Source organism: Seriola dumerili, unplaced genomic scaffold (genome assembly GCF_002260705.1).
Source record: "Seriola dumerili isolate Sdu_G_001 unplaced genomic scaffold, Sdu_1.0 BDQW01001435.1, whole genome shotgun sequence".
In the NCBI taxonomy this organism is placed as follows: Eukaryota; Metazoa; Chordata; class Actinopteri; order Carangiformes; family Carangidae; genus Seriola; species Seriola dumerili.
This window is the reverse complement of record NW_019175690.1, coordinates 267,592-285,066: the sequence shown is the minus strand read 5'-3', so window position 1 is coordinate 285,066 and position 17,475 is coordinate 267,592. Positions and strand designations below refer to the sequence as shown.

Here is a 17,475-nt window from a genome sequence, read left to right as displayed (position 1 = left end):
TTGACAGATAAAAAAATAAGATAAAAGAAGATAAAAAAGAAAATAAAGACTCTTATAATGATATACTTGCTCATTTATTCCCTCTTTTTTTCCCTTTTTCCTCCTTTCGCCATTTCCCTTTTTGATAAAATTAGATTTTTAAAGCATCAATCTTGCCTTTACTTTATCTTACATGTATTCTGGTATTAATAATCGATTTGAGGAAATTATTCAGATCATCGTGTCCTTTTGAGTTTAAATAAAGAATAAAGAGATTGAGACTTAATGCTGCAACCAGTGAAAGTGGTTTTCCACAGGAGGAGTTGCATGGGGTTTGATATAGTGACACTGACTGATAGAGAGCTACAGATGCTAAACTGGGTTTAATGGCTACAACTTTCTATGTTTAAAGTACAGATTTCTTATGATTTCTGTTTTTCTCTTTCTCCCTCTACCCTCTTTTTCAACCCCCACCCCCAAAACAAAAGACATCATCCGCCAGCCCTCTGAAGATGAGATCATCAAGTTGGCCCCGCCCCCTAAAAAAGTGTGAGGTCGCGACCCTCAGCCCTGATCTTTGCACCTTGATTTCTTCACTCCTGGCACTCTAATCAACCGACCAACCATTTCTGACCAACCCCATCCCTCCCCCGCTTCACCACCCCTCTCACACCCCGCACACACAGACATACTTACATGCATACATACACACACACATACAGATAACAAATACACACACACCCAGCCCTGCCCCCTCCTCCCTGCACTAACACTTGCCACGGCACTGAACCACGCAGGCAGCCACCTACAAAGCCAACCAATCAGATCGTAGCGATGCAGCCTCTTCCCAAGCTGGGGAGAGACGGGAAGCTGCGGGGGAAAAAAAAAAAGACAATAGACGAAGAAATCTGGAGACCGACAGTGTATGTGTGTGGGAGAGAGAGAGAGAGAGATAGAGCCAAAGTCTACCCTCGATTCAAACGCTGAGTGGGTCAGTTCACAATGAGTGTAATCTGTAAACACTGTTCAATCTGTGATGCTGTGTTAATGCAACATTCTGTGAGTGTGTGTGAGTTCACATCAGTCAAGGCTGTTATAGTTAAAAGATATCCAACCATTTGAATTTAAAACCACAAACCCTGCTTCAAAACTTAACAACAAAATGAGACTGTTAAAGTTTTATTCTTTCAGAAATTCTGAAAAGTTCAGAAAGCCGACAGGTGAACTGACAAGTACATATTTCATGTACAGTGATACATTATTATGACTAACAGAATTCAGCAGTGCTTTGTTTTTTTGTTTTTTGTTTTTTTTACTTCACCTTGAATGTTCAAAATGAAACTGACAGACTGAAAACTACTATCTGGAGACAAAATTAAACTAAAACATGTTAATACATAGTTTACATGATCAAAAGCAATTTTAAAAACTGAAGTTAATACTTAGCAAAAAACTAAGTAAGTAAGTAAAACTAATCTTAATATGACTCGGTTCATTTCTATGACAGTGCTTGTTTCAGTGTATAGCTGCATATTTGTTCAGGTGTGTTTGGGAAATTTGCTTATTTGCTTTCTTGCTTGTGACTTAGATGGGAATATTTGAAACCGCGCTAATGTATTTCTGTTTATACAGCTAAGTATAAGCTACAGTTAGCAGAGGGTTAGCATAAATATAGGAAACGGTGAAGCTAGTCTGGCTAGTCTCGTTACATTTTGATTTTTGTACGGTTTAAATAAATGAGATGTGTTGTGTTAACTGGCTTGTAGGTGGACGTTGTTAGCTTTTGACAGAGCCAAGCTAGCTGTTTCCACCTGTTTGCAGTCTTTATGATAAACTAAGCTAACCCGCCGCTGGATGTAGCTTCATGTATTCATCACACAGCGGTATCTTCTCATCAAATTCTAAGGAAGGAAGCCAATAAGCATATGTGTCCCCAAATGTCTAACTCTTCCTGTAAAGCCCATATAGTCCACAAATCATTATACCATGAGGTCGCTGTAATTCAAACAAAACTTAATGTCAAACTTAAAGGATCAGGCAGTCACTCCTCAGTGTGAGGCTCTGTATGCATTCCCTTTACTCTTACGCAGATAATTGTATCATGTTTTAAGAGCAAAAAAATTATAAATATTTTAGAGGAAGATATTTAAAGTTGATTTTCATATGAAAAAACAATATTTGACTTAAGCTTATAATCATAGTAAGAGTTATTTACATAAAATATTAAGATGGGAAAGTTCTAGCAGTTATTTCTATACCATGGACGCTCCCTGTCCGTAGGTTTTCTTTACATCAAAAGGACCAGTTAGCGTGAAAGTCTTGCTGTATGAGCTGGTTAGAGATGTAAATATACAAATAATATATTACGAGAAAATATAGCAGAAATAATATATTGACCTGCAGTGTGTATCCCATAGAGGAGCGAATTTCCACTGTACGTTCAGTTTCACCATGTCTAAAGACTTTCAACCTAACCTTAATCTAATCTGAAACTTCAGTCTCTCTGTGAACAAATTAATTGGAAAAAGAAACATATAGCGAGCACTAAAGTACATCTACTTTGGATTACACTTGAGAATATTAAAGTATATTTTGAGAGAGTATATCGGATATTATATTTACAGCGTGAACATGTTGTGTTTCGTGACACATATAAAAAGACAAATACTAAACTTTCTTTCACCCGTTTGTTGCCATTTCATTTGTTTCACAGAAAATAACTGACCTGTATGTGAGTTCTTCTCTTCTAGTTTGAATGAAAGACAAATTAAAGCCTCTGGAGATAAAAAATATATATATATATATAAAAAAATAAGTGCAGATCAAAGTTGGAAAAAAAAAGGAGGAAATGTCAAAAAGAAAACCATGGCATGCGATAATAATAAACCATGTCCTTTAATAAACTGTACATAAAATAGATTGTGACAAGGATCTATAATGCACAGGACGGCTCATAACCTGCTGACTATGCCATTCCCACCATGCACCAACACAATAGCTAGCAAGACTGTTGAAACTAAACTATAATAACTGCTCTTTTGAACACTGTGTCTCTTTTATCCCCGCGAAGACGCCTTAGCAGACTTTGTGTTTACCCCGAAATTTTTTCACGACTGTGAGAGATTGTGTGTGAAGCGGAGACAGACGCCGACGCACACGTCAAGTTAATCAAAGCGGCTCTCACTTTTAAAGAGAGCGTTGCTACTTTTATTCTGAAATTTGCTAAGGACTTCAGTGTTGGTGTGTACAGAATGTCTGTGTGGATCTATTTCTAGACCCCCACCCCCGTCTTTGTTGTCCTCGAAGCTGTAGGATCAAAAAAAAAAAAAAAATGAACCAACAACATAAAAATCTATCAGTGTATGACTAATCATTTATCCCAGGCCCGCTACCTCCCTCCCCCCTTTCCCTCACCAACAACCCCAGTGCCAATGACCAAGACTTTTGTTTCGATCACAGTTTCTGTGATCCGTCTTCTTTTTCTTTTGTATTGCTCGCCGTATATTGTAGTGTTGGACTGATTTGTATCCTATGCATTTATGTCTGTAGGAAAACTGCACTGTAACATACCCTCCCAAACAAATCACTTAAATCTTAAGAACTGAGCTCTTTAATGGTGACGAGTCAGGGTGTTTGACACGATCCTGATATTCTTGAGTTTGAGTTTGTATGACGGATGTGCTCGGTGAGGTGGCACTTGAGAAGAGGAATTCAAAGTATGTTGTTTCAGAGAAGGAAATAAATGCTTGTCGAGAAATGTTTATTGTTTCAAACTGGGGGTATTAAAAAAAGAAAACTTGTTAGACCAACTATACTGTATGACTCACATTTTACTTTTTTGCAAGCCAAGTCTTACATAACTAAAACATTCAATAGTCCTTTAATGCCTGAACATGTATGGCAAGGTTTGATAGTTTACAAACAGTGGACGAGTTTGTCTTTGCATAAAACATCCAGTTAATGTTGGCCAGATCAAGCTTTTTATGGTATTGTTAAAGGAATAGTCTACCCTTAAATACTTTAACACTGTCATACTTTGAATTAAGCCGAGCCTGTTTTGCATTTCCTCCACAGAGTGGTAGATGGTATTGTGAATGGCACACAGTGTTTTCAATTGATCAACCACTTTGGTCTAGACTGAAATATTTTAACAACTGTTGGATTGATTGGCATGAAATTCATGGTCCCCTGAGGATAAGTTAGCGTTCAACTCGCTGCACCACTGTGCCTAAGTGCAGCCTTACAGAGTCATTAGCTGTCTAACTCTTGTCCTGTTTATCTCTGAAGCCACATCTGAGTTTAGGAACACTTTTGTTTTATTCTTCCACAAAATCAACCATTAAGTTTTTGTCCTCAGAGAGAGGGGGCTTATTTCAAATTCAGTCATATAAAAAAAAAAACTGTATAATCCAACACTTCATCATAAAATATCTCCAGGTACATACATCAAATTGATGATACATGACAGTGCCAAAGTATTTCCTGGGTGGATTTTCCCTTCAGCGCCCAGACTATCCCTCGCTAGGCCGGACCCTAAGTGAAGCGGTAGCTGCCTTCCTGTAACCTTGAGCCTATTGAACACGAACTGGGATCACAGCATCAATCACAGAGAAGGAAGCATCTTGTCAGGCAAAAGGGAGGCAGTTGTACTCACTGCTATGACCTGTGGGCAATGGTCTTTCCCAGTGTTAAAATGGATGTGATTACTGACCATAAATGTTGGATTGTCATTCACCAATTCCAGCTTTGGTAATTCTACAAACCAAAATAAAGATTTTTTTTTTTCCCCCAGATTTCAGCATGTTTCCATTTCCGCACAAAATATCAGCAAGGGAGGATTTGGGCCATTGTATTTTATTTCTCTTTCTTTTTATTTTAAATGCTTTTTGAATAGCAACTCGTGAATTTAGATGTATGTGACCAAGTGACTTTTAATTTTTTTTTCTTCTTCTCTCAGAATTTCAGTAGGCAATGGACTCATGTTAGCAATTGTGTGGTAGTTTGTCAGTAGTTTGACAGTAGGATTGTCGATTCAATATCTGTAAACATCAACAACAAAAAAAGAAAGAAAAAAAAAAAAAGCCAACTGCAGGATGCTCTAAGACACTCCTGATCGGAGCTTAAGTGGAGATGTTTCATTCAGGTTATTCACTGGAGTGTTTAAAATTTCTGTTGGCATCAAATTATGGCTGTGCTGCACCCCCTTATTTTATTTTATTTCATTTACATCGACTTCCTGCTTCCTCCTCCTCTAAAGTCAACGCCCATCAATGTCACCATGTGGCACAGCCCCACAACTTCGTCACCAAGCAGATTCTATGTTTTGGCATTGTTTAGTGTTTTCCTCTGTAGCCATCGGCACATAATATATCGACATATCAGTCAAAAATGATGTCAGAATTTGGATTTCCATGTACCAAGTACATATCAACTTAGTAAATGCTGCAAAGTATAGACCTACTAAAATATATATGTATTTATGGTGAATACCTGATTATAACCAATATATGGGTATAGATGAAATGAAGAGGCAGATACTGTGTGAAGGTATTCAGCATGTGATGCTAACAGTCAATTAAATTTCATTCAAACAAGAGTATCATTCTCCCCTTAAGGATAAAATTGTTTCTTTTTTTGTTTTTCCATTTTATTAGGTTGTAAATATGTATTTTGAATATATATCACTGTGTTTGTTTTGAAATTGATTAATTTATTTAATGCTTATATATTGTTGTTTTTACATACCCTGATTTTGTTTTACTAACAGGAAACAAATCAAGGGGATGAAAACATTGTGCTTATCTAATGTTAAGCAGGCCATGCATCAACACTTTTATAATTCATGTTATTCTCTTCATTTATGTTTTGCTGTTTCGGCTTTTGGTGATTATTTTACAACAACAACAAAAAAAAATGATATTCATTTCATTGTATTTACTGATATGTAACATATTATGTTTTACTGTGTTGTATTTGATCAGATGTGTCGTGGTCACTGCTTGTAAAATGATTTTTATTCAGAGAGTTTCCAAATCATGACAAAAGATAAACATGGTCACAGAATCATAATCTGCCATTTTGTTCATATAAGACATGATGTCACATGCACATTGCACCAAGAGCAGAAATTTTAAAGAGGATAGAGTTAAAATGTTTGGCTAGGTGCATCTAGAAAGTTCAAGAAATGTTCATCACTGATTTTTAGTCTTTTGAGAGCAATTGAAACAAATAGTTTTCATCTCAGTACTTTTATTTCCACATCTTTAGCAGTGTTTTCATGAAAAGTATGTTCTCATTCTACTCACTGAAAAAAGAAGACAACAAATTGGGTCTAAAAATCAGGCAATCGACAACCTTCATGTGAACAATAAGCAGTCTAGTTTTGTATGGAGCCGCAAAGTGTTCTATATTAAATACTAATGAATAGTGACATGAATGAGTAGTTGTTATAATTGTTAATAATTGTGTATAATAATAAATTGAGCAATTATTAATGTGATAACGAACCTTTAATTTAGCATTACAAGGCCTGGCTACCTTCCAAGGTAGCTAACCAGCTAGTAAAGCTGTAGCCGACTAAAGTTAGTTAATACTCCTGAACGACTCAGCCTAGTTAGCTAGCTGCAAAAAAGAAGAGGTTAAAGAAGAGGTTACTGTGTTTATTTGCAGCAGCAGCTTCTACTTAGTTGAATCAGAATAACTTGAGCGTTGTTTTTGCTCTAGCTGACATGAGCTAACTAGCTAAATTTGGAAAAGCAGTTGCTGAGCTGGCTAGCATAAGAGATGCTAGGGAGCTGTGATTGGCGTATTTATTTTTACACTGTTTATCTATTTAATATTGAACACTCAATGCTCTGCTGTTTTATTAGCTATTTTTACTTTTGAAGTAAGGTGTTAGTGAATGTTAAATGGGGTATGGATGAAGTGATAGAGTGAAGACGTTGATAGTATCAGTGCTGGGTAGAGTAGTGTGAAGAATCGTTTTGGGGTTGTAGCTGCTGTTGTAGAGCGAAATATGTAGGTTCATAGGGAAACATCTCTGGTATGTGTGGTATCAGCAGCTAGTTTAGTACAAGTTTGAATGTGGCAGTTCTTGCACAAGAATGCTGTACAATGGTGAGATGTAATCAAAAGATAAAAAGTGTCAGTGGTAGGAATGCTGAATGTGTGGTGATCCTGTCAGATGATGTTGTGCAGCTTTTATTTGCAATTTTTAACCATCACAGGAGGAGTCTTCTATAAAGTTTGGTGTTCCTAAATATTGTGAACAAGCTTTTTAACTACACCTACTTACATTTATCTGAAGCTGCACAGCAAAAAAAAAAAAAAAACAATAAAAAAAAAAGTACTTTTCTCTTTCTTTTCATTTTGGCAGATAAAGTTTACATTTCATGCACAAGAAAAGCTTCCACATTGTAGGTAAATTTGTAGGTAAAAGTGCCAACTTCATTTAGTTGCAAACTGCTGGGGTGTATTGACTTGAAATCATGACATGCTTGACTTTTAGCAATTTCTCATGATGTTTGTAGTGAACAATCTTTACTTCAGATGGTCACATTAATGTTTGTGGCTAGATCAGATGTTTTCTGAAGTGTGCGTGTTTTGCAGTAGTGGACAATAGAGGCTATTTTGAAGTGTTGTGTTTTCAACGCTAATTTGATCTTTCTAACTGGAGTGGTGTGATCTGTCACTGTGGTTGAAGGTTTAACATGAAGCTGAAAGACATTCCCGTGGTGGCTTTGAGGTTGTATAGGCATCTAACAATTTGACTTAGCATGAAAGGAGGTTTTTGCACAGGTGTCAGGACAGGACTTGAAAAGTCTAATTTTGTGTTATATTATACAGATTATCTCACTACAGTTGAGGGTGGATGCATCTTTGAATTTGAAAGTAGCAGAGATTTTCCCAAGATGCATTTACCTGTTGAAATTCTTCATTTTCAGATTCTAACTGGACTAAGCTGGAGGGACATCATCAAATGTGAACATATTCAACATTTTAATTCAAGTAACATTGCTGAGTTTAATTCATAGGCGCTGATCGTGTGTCACGGCCTTGAGAGTCAGTCAGTGGGATGTTTGCTCTCATATTCTGCCTTTTAATGTGCTTAGTTCTCAAATGGTGTAGCAAGTGACAGGTGTGGTTGTTTCACGCAGTCCATACCATCATGTTAGTCATACTTACTGCTCACAAACAATGTGATCACTTAGATTCACGCCCGTTGGACACAGTTGAGTTTGGTGCCAAGACAGTGAGGTGATCCAGTCCTGTCCCAGTAACAAAGAAACTGACTTGATTTTTGAGGCTGTGACACTGTGCTTAACAATGCAGTGAGGAGTGTCATCCCATCCATCACTACATTTTCACATACACTTCACAACATAACCCTGTTGGATGCCATGGGCTCAATGCTGTTAGAAACTTTTGCTAAGGTTTCCCTCTCATGGGGAAAGAAGTACTTCAGGATTTATTTTGCAACGACTGCAACAAAATATGATATGAGGTATTATTAAAACAAATATAAAGGTGTGGCTTTTTGTCATGATTTAAATGAGACTGAACTGAAATTATGCCATTTTGTCATTGTGCTAAAATGAATATAAATATTATATATTAAAATATATTTGCTAACCTATACTGTTTTGCCTGAATTTGCTTTCTTTCAAAGACGGATGAAAGACTACAAAATTCAAATATAACATAGTACATTTGAGGTGTACTTGTACTGTTTTTTTGACACTTTACTTATAGTCCACTTAATTTCACAGGAAAATGTACTTTTATCAATTTTTATTGCATTTATTTGGAAGACGTTTTTGTCCAACTGCACTTGACAATAAGTGCATTGGAGGAGGAGTATAACTCATGTTTAGTGTTATTCTACAAGTGTTTAGAGATGGGTTTTTGTTGGTTCAATCAACTTTTCAGTTGACCAAAAATTAATGGGCTGCTATTTTGACGTTTAAGTCAAATATTCTTGAAAAAAAAAAAAAAAAAAGCCAAATGTTTCATGGTTCCAGCATCTCCAAGTATTTGCTGCTTTTTGCATTGTAATTATTTTAATATTTATAACTATTTTAATAATTAGAATTACAAAACTATTAGAGTGAGGGACATTTCTCACTACTTGTTATAAAGCAAATATAATAAATATAAACAAAATAACCAGGAGATTCATCTTTAAAATAATCAGTGTAATATTAGTAGGACTCCCTCCAGCACTGTTGTCCCAGTACCTCATTATCTATATACAGTATCTCGCTTGACTCGTGAAGTATTTGTGTAATCATCATCTATGCAAAGCCCTGTGACAGAGATTTGATAACATCCAATCCAACACGTCCCTCAGGGTTTCACAAAAGTTTAATGCAACTCTGTAGCAACATGAAGAACAGGTTTTGATTCGTAACCGATAGTGAATGAATGGATTGTTAGGTTTCCTTATGAAGATTAAATTGTTTGCATGACGACCTGTCAACAACATTTCATATATAAGATTAACTCACCCCACCTTTTACTGGAAATCCTTGTAAGCGTTTCCAGTGAAACACAAGTATACTGCTACAACAAAATAATACAGCAATACCAGAACACATGTCATATCCCCAATTTCATCCCCCATTTTCTATTATCTATAAGGTTTTCCACTTCATTTTTCATTGCCAGGATCTGCCTGATTATGTAAATGAAATGTTTAAATGTTTATAAAATGTTTTTAGAATAAGATTTAAAAGATAAACATTTCTTGCATGCTTTGATATTTTCATGGATTTTCTCTTTATTTGTCTATCTTAGTTCTATATGCATTTGTATAAACATATGCACATGTGTATAACATATGCATCTGATATACATTACAAAACAAACACAATGTCCAATATGGCCTTGATTGACTCCTATGAACAGTTTGATCATAACACACTAATTACCTTTCACAGTTTTACAGTTATGTCTCGGATTTCACCTACCTACCTTGGGTGTGGCATGTGGCTATATTAACTCCAACCCCCTTGCAGGACATAGTTACCAGACATGAATACTGAACTGAGGACATGTTAACAAAACTTCAGAGATCTGTGCATCATCTGAAAAAAGGTAAGAAATTATTTAAATTTCTGTATGGATCTGAAAACAACATATAGAGCAGTTACTATAAAACAATTCATGTTATTGCAATGAAGTTAAACTAGGACAGGGCAGTGACTCTAGAGTCTGACAATGAATAAATGAGTCAATCAAATAAATTAATAAGATTTGGAATTGAAAAAACAAAAACTTGCACTGAAAAAAGCTTTAATGCAACAGAAAAAAAGTCCCGGCATTGAAAATAGTTGAAGTGAAAATAGACTAAAAAACAATCCAAGCTTTCAATAAAGAAAAATTGGAACACATCTGTTCACTTTTGAACAGATGTGTTACAATTTATTCACTTTACTTTTGTACATGTATTATTTTGATATTTGGATATTTTTTTCAATTCTGATGTGCTGTGGAGAGATCGTCCCCCTTCCTTACCTGGCATCCACGCCAAAGCCTCTGGCTGCCGGGTTATGACTGCACACTTATATCAGCAGCTTCCTTGAGTTCACCTGAAACTCTCAAACCACAGTTTGTTTTTCTCTACTAGTTTTTTAAAAATGGTACTGGGCTGGCATACGTTAAGCCTCTTTAATGTTATGTTCTCTCTCTTCAGTATTCTGTATCACCCCTCGCTTCAAACCTTTCCACTCTGATACAGTGACAGAGAACTGAAACTGAAAACCATTGATGCTGAAACTGTCAGCATGTACAAACACTGTCACTGAAAAAAGACTGACTTGAAGAAAAAGATCTGAAGATAATTCAAAAATATCAGACACTAGAGACCATCTGGGATCACACCAGCCATGATGTCCATAAACATGATGATGTTCCGACCCAGGAGTACTTAGTAGTCAACATTATTAGATGAGTACCACAGACTGTATGAGAACTTCATTAAGAAATTTTTGAAGTACTCTGTACTCATGGGTCGGAACACACCCATCTTCGAACTCAGCCTTCATTTTGCAACTACACACTGTAAAGTTTTGTGACTGTATCTTGAATGACTGTGATGCTATAGTGGTGACAAAAACTGTCCACAGCTTTACTTTATGCCTGGAGGGGACGGGAATGATTGAAACTGGCATGCAGAGATCTGTGAGTTAATATGAGACGCATTCAAAATTATATTGCTGTGGTTCTCACTGAGAAGATATTTATGCTTTTTTCAGTTGTTGGTGGTTACACAACTAATCCTGGTTCAAGGTTAAGTGTTACTGTAAGGGTTAGGGTTATGTCATTGATAGTTCTCACTGGTAGTCATTTTCCTAAGGGTCCCTTTCAGTATTATATTATTGCTATCACTGACTCATTAACACGAAAGAAACCTTTCATTGTCATAGCTGGTGACAGTGAGGCTAATTCTAGGCTACCTAATACATTTTACATTTAATCATTTAGCAGATGCTTTTATCCAAAGTAACTTGCAGGTGAGGAACAACTCTGAATCTTCAGTGCAATAGGAGACCTTGGTATAAGTACCAAGTCTTTCATCTAATCAATAAATGCAAGGAGATCACGTAAAGAAGTTCACAGAAAGTGCATAGTAGCTGCTAGGTGTTAAGGTGTTAGGACAGAAAGTACTCTGGGAAGCAATGAGTCTTCAAAAGATTCTTGTAGATAGGGACGCCCCTGCTCTGATGGCAGAGGTGTCCCTCTCTATCTTACTGTGTGTAGTTTAACTTGTGCATCATGTTTTATTAACTGCTTTTTACTAACTGCTTATATTATTTTTTAATTCATCAACTTACAGGAAACTAAAATACCAAGATGGCAAATGGACCAGCCTTATCCACTGCTAAAGGTGGGGAAATTTACCTAGGGAGTGAAATCGATAATTCCCTCTCACTTTTGGATGTTCTTTATGCAAATCAGTTTGAAAGAGTGTCTTTGGGTGCAAAACTTTCTGAGCAGACTGAGGAAAACTTTTACAGAGGGGCCCCACCTGAATGGCTGAACTTTCACATTAGTGAACAGGCAGAGTCAGATGGCCTTGGAACTCCTTTTATTAAACGAGATGGATACGATACACTTGTACAACAAATTCGTCAAAGAAGAAAACTCCCTGGAATATCAACGGTTAAACTGTTCCACCAGTCAGGATGTGGGGGAACCACTCTGGCCATGCAGGTGTTGTGGGACTTGCGGAAAACGTTCAGGTGTGCTGTTTTAACAGGCTCAACCTTAGACATCACAAATGTTGCAAAGGAGGTGGTTCACCTTTTCACAGCAGGCAGTCGAGGTCACCAGAACACGGTGCTGCTGTTACTGAATGATGAGCAGATTCTGAAAAAACTGCAAGATAGCATTATGAAGACGATTGCTGAACAGAATATAGTTGTCTATATGCCTGTGGCAATTTTGCTCAGCTGTGTGAGAAAAGATGAAGTACAGCAGAGTGACCATGTTGCCCTACAAAGAGAACTCTCTGACAAAGAGAGACAACAATTCAATGAGAAAGAGAAAGAGCTCAGCAGACGATACAGTGATAAATGCGCACAGTTCTATGGCTTTAACATAATGAAAACTGATTTCTCTCCAGCCTACATCAAACAAGAATGTACACTATTCTCTAAAGTCCAAAGAACAAACAGACCAAAGAAGACTCAGCTTGCTGCCTTCCTGTCCCTGCTGAATGCCTATGTACCAGGTTCATATCTCCTGGAGTCTCAGTGCCTGGACTTCTTAAAACATGATGACCATGGAGACCTTTCATTGGAGGACAGAATGCAGCCCTTTAGTCATCTCATCATCACCTTCCAACAAGACAAACCATCTGAAAGAAGAGTCCGCATGGCTCACTCAATGATAGCAAAGCAATGTACTGAACTGATGGCTGAGGCAGGTGTGAACAGAAGTGACACAGCAAGAAACCTTTTGACGTGTTTGTGCAGAGACGAGGTTCCCACATGTTTGCGTGGCTTTGTCAAAGACATGTTAACCAAAAGGGAAATGAAAAAAGAAGAGAACCCACACAGTGTGACAGAGATTAAAGACGAGCAAGAAAGATTTTCTAGACTGATTCTAGATATTCAGAAAAGGGAGAGCGATGTCGAGAGTGCATCAGTTTTAAAAGTGGCGTCAGAAAAAATGGATGAAAATCCATTTTTTCCACAAGCACTTGCTCGTGTTTATTACATAGAACTAAAAGACTACAACAAGGCAGAAATGTGGGCAAAAGAGGCAAAAAAAAGAGATCCCCAGAGTTCATTTGTTGCTGATACACTGGGTCAAGTCCATAAGAACCATCTGAACTATCTTAAGAGCAAAGAGTTACATGCCAAACCAAGAGAGATCTTGCAACTGGCCACAAAGGCCATTGAAGCTTTCAAACATGAAGAACAACTTGCTGAAAATGAACGTGAGTCAGACATGAAAGGGGATGGCACGACTAAAGTCTCACATGTTTTTAACAGCAGAGGGCAGTTTGGTTACGTGCAGGTTTGCAACCTTCTGTTTGACCTTCTTGTTCATCAGAATGAAACCTGGAGAAATGTTCTCACAAAGAACGTGTCCATGAACTCTGTCCTGAAATCACTTGGAGACAACAAACTCTACAGGTTTAATGATCTGATAAACAGCCTCAGAGATGAGGTGGAAAGAAAATGCGCATTTTTTGATAAATACCTGACTTACTCAAAGCCTGACATGACGAAAGATGATGCTTCATACATTGCTAGAGATACCTCAGACTGCTACAGAAAATATGTCGGAGACTCCCCACCCAACCATGTGACAGAAGAATGTGCTCCTTACATCCAGAAACTAAAACAAAGCCTGGCTGAGACCTCTGTTGGAATACTCTCCTACCTTGACAGAGAATACACTGAAGCAGAGCTTAAAGAAATAACTACATGGTGGAAAGAAATCTACTCAAGCAAAGATTCCTTAACAGCTCTGGCCAACTACATTCTTGCTCATATAATGTTATTAAATAAAGGAGTAGATCTTCCCCTTAAACACAATAGTTTAACTGCATTAAGACATAAAATGCCCCTGAACCCAAAAGAAGCACCTGAGCTCCACATGTTAGCCCTCCTCTTATACTGGCCTACAAACAGTGAAGACAAATGTGTCTTCAACCTCACTGAATTGGTCCAGCACATGCGTTGCTCTTATGAACATTCCTATAAGAAATACTTTCGCTCAAGGTACCTTCGCCCTCTGTTTTTCATTGGAAAAGGTCAAGGTCTGAACAGAATTGTTCACAGAAAAGTCCTTGAAGGATGGGCAAATAAGGAAGCAATAAAAGACAAGAGCAACTGGAGCGATGAGAAGATTTTCCAAGATCCGGTGATTCAAGAACATCTTCTCAGAGTTGAAGGGGTGGTACGAAACTACAGCCTGTATGCAACTGTTGGAGGCACACAGATTGAAGTGGATGCAAACCTGCGAAACAGCCTCTGGAAGCCACGACAAGTTTCCTTTTACCTTGGATTCACCATCAGAGGACCTGTAGCCTTTAGCATCCAGACCAAAACTACAGAAAAGGGTAAGAAGGACATCATAAACTAACAGGAATTTTTTTATTTTGGAGTGACAAGTTGCTGTTGAACTTTTTTTATATTATTGTGCAACTGTGTACACCATTAATCAGATTAGATCCCATTGTATTTTGTGGCAGTAGAAATCTCAGAGATGGATGTCTCAAAACCTGGAGAAATAAAACCCAAACTGTCTGCCTGCCCAGATACCACTAAAGGTAAGTACAGTAAGAAAAAAATGTGTTGTCATTTGGGTGTACTAGTCCTTTTATCTTTACTGTTGTGCTTTAAAAGGGTCCTCTGGGATGTTGATGCCTTCTGGAAATGATGGCAGTGCAATGGTAAGCTTTTTGTTTTTGTGGTTTGTTGTATTGTTGTTTATTCATTTTGAAAAATGGAAAATCCAACAATCACAGCTGCTGATTGAAAAAATATTGTCTTCAGAAACAGGACTCCACTTAGACCGGAAGTCAATGAAGGATGAGGATCATACCTATAGGTAAAGATTTTATCTTAGGTAATTAATTTCAATGCAGATCACATGTGAACGGAGAAGCAATGATGTCTAATTTCAGTGTAATCACTGCTCTGTTTTATATGACTAATGATGCTGTTTGCACCAAATAAAAACAAAACATTTTGTCTTAGTCCAAATTTGCTCTTGTATGTTCCTTCATACAGTCATTTGTTTTCTCTTTCACAAAATTAGCTTACAGTCTAAGGCAGGTCATGCAGTTGTCATGCATTGCTTTTATGTTGATTTTCTCAGGTCAGCATTTTGTGGATCGCCATCGCACAGTTCTAATTAATGGAGTACGTGACACAAGAGCCATCCTGGACAAGCTCATGGATGAGGGATTGATCTCAAATGAGACCTACAATGCTGTGAGAGCTTCGACAACCCAACAAGACCAGATGAGGGAGATTCTCAGGTTTGTGAGCTCAGCCGGCACAAGAAGCAAAGATGCTTTCTATCAAATCATTAATGAAAAGTGTGACTTCATGACCTTAGGGAAATTAAGCTCCTAAAACTTCAGTTATTTGCATAGTATTCATTTTACTATTTTCTTTATGGATTTATGGAATATATGAAAATATTTTTAAAAATCTCTTTAGCAACATACAAAGAAATGTGTTCTTAGTGAAAAATAATTAAATTTTTAGATGCATTTTATATCTTTCATTGTATTTGTTTCATTGCTTATTTTCATATAGATATTGAACGTTTTTTATTAAGCAACATGGGTCAAGCAAACCCACTGAAATTATAAGGGGCACACTTTGGTGCATTTTTAAAGAAACAGATTCTGTTGTTTAAATGTTGTTGTAATTCTTTCAAGATTAGATTTATTCTCCTCATCTTTCCAGAACCTGGGCAAAGCTGCTAGGGGTTCAAAATGTGCCTAAGATGTTGTAAATGGTAGATTTATGATATGGAATAGGGATATTGAAGGTTTGTTGATTTTCTTTTTCTTTTATTTGCAAAGCTAAATGGTTAGACATGAATATGACGGATGATGGATTTATATGAGCACAATGAGTTTAAATATAAAAGGTTTGGGATGAATTATTTTAATTGTGTGTCATTGTTTTTTTCTCTAAATTTTCCTCTGTATGTATCATTTTGTGTTATTTTTGAGACAAAATTAGACAAAGAATGGCAAAAAAGAGCTTTGAGTATTTTAAGTTTGTCATGAAAAAAAAATAAAAACATTTTCTGAGTAAAGTCATGGAGTACTTGTGTTTTTTTTGTTTGTTTGTTTGTTTATTAGGTAATAGCTTAAAATATGTTTGATTTCTGCAATAATAAATCTATTAATAGGCTGGGTTTGTATCGGTTGTATTGCACATTCAAATGCATTAAATAACTAAGGTGTAATTTGTTCATTAGTATATAAATTCATATACTTCTGAAAACTCAATAATATTTGATATTTTTCTGTCATTTTATGAAAACCCATTTTTGGTGTAAAAGATAATTGTAATCTTACTTTCAAATTTGAGACTGCTTTTATTGGGTATTTAGTAGAGTCAAAACAATTGACAGAAGAGTAGTTGTCAACTATTCTAAGAGTTGATTAATCTTTTCAGTCAATAACTAAGAAAAAATTACAAAGAATGCTACTTTCCTTTGTTGTATATCAATGTAAACTCAATATATTTGGGTTTGGGGACTTATAAAAATCAAGAAATTGGAACACATCCACTTGAACTCTGGGTGGTTGTGAGGTTATTCACTATTTTTGACATTTCATATACTACGTGATTAATCGATTCATTGAAAGTAAAAATAGATCAAATTAGAAGCATGCAGGGACTTTTACAGATAGGCAAACAGAAGTTACCTTTTATTACTATGGCCTTTTTTGTCATTTTTATGCCTTACTATACTATGTAAATTCATTCCTGACCATACTATGATGTTTTTATGAACTTTTACACCTTAATATACTATGCATTTTTTGGACGTTTTACACCTTACTATACTATGTTATTGAATTCCTTACCATAGTATGACCTTTTATGACCTTTTATACCTTAATATACTTTGATGTTTTGTTGATGTTTTATGCCATACTATACTATGACATTTTTTTACATCTTTATGCCTTACTATATTATGATGGTTTTTGGCATTTTTATGCCTTATTTGACTCTGTCATTGTATGCCTTACCATACTATGACGTTTTTATGACCTTTTATGCCTTAATATAATTTGATGTTTTTTTTACGTTTTATGCCATACTATACTATGACATTTTTTGACATTTTTATGCCATACTATACCATGACATTTTATAGAATTTTTACGTCTTCATTTACTATGTCATAGTATGCCTTACCATACTATGACGTTCTTATGACCTTTTATGCCTTAATATAAGATGATGTTTTATTATGCCATACTATACTATGACATTTTTTGAC

General features: G+C 36.3%; 2 protein-coding genes across 2 annotated transcripts in view; both read left to right on the top strand.

Moving 5' to 3' along the window:
- pea15 (proliferation and apoptosis adaptor protein 15) overlaps nt 1–7,310 on the top strand; it is a 49,762-nt gene extending 42,452 nt beyond the window's left edge. Inside the window, exon 4 of the mRNA XM_022768150.1 lies at nt 468–7,310. Within this exon, the coding sequence (XP_022623871.1) occupies nt 468–532 (65 nt within the window). The 3' untranslated portion in view covers nt 533–7,310. The remainder of the gene's footprint in view (nt 1–467) is intronic.
- A 4,522-nt stretch (nt 7,311–11,832) lies between these two features.
- Nucleotides 11,833–15,405, top strand: LOC111238603 (sterile alpha motif domain-containing protein 9-like). The gene is made up of 5 exons (XM_022768182.1): nt 11,833–14,554; nt 14,687–14,764; nt 14,841–14,887; nt 14,991–15,045; nt 15,316–15,405. The coding sequence occupies exons 1-4, from the start codon at nt 11,833–11,835 to the stop codon at nt 15,006–15,008; spliced, it is 2,865 nt and encodes a 954-aa protein (XP_022623903.1). The 3' UTR covers nt 15,009–15,045; nt 15,316–15,405.
- The last annotated feature ends 2,070 nt before the right edge of the window (nt 15,406–17,475 follow it).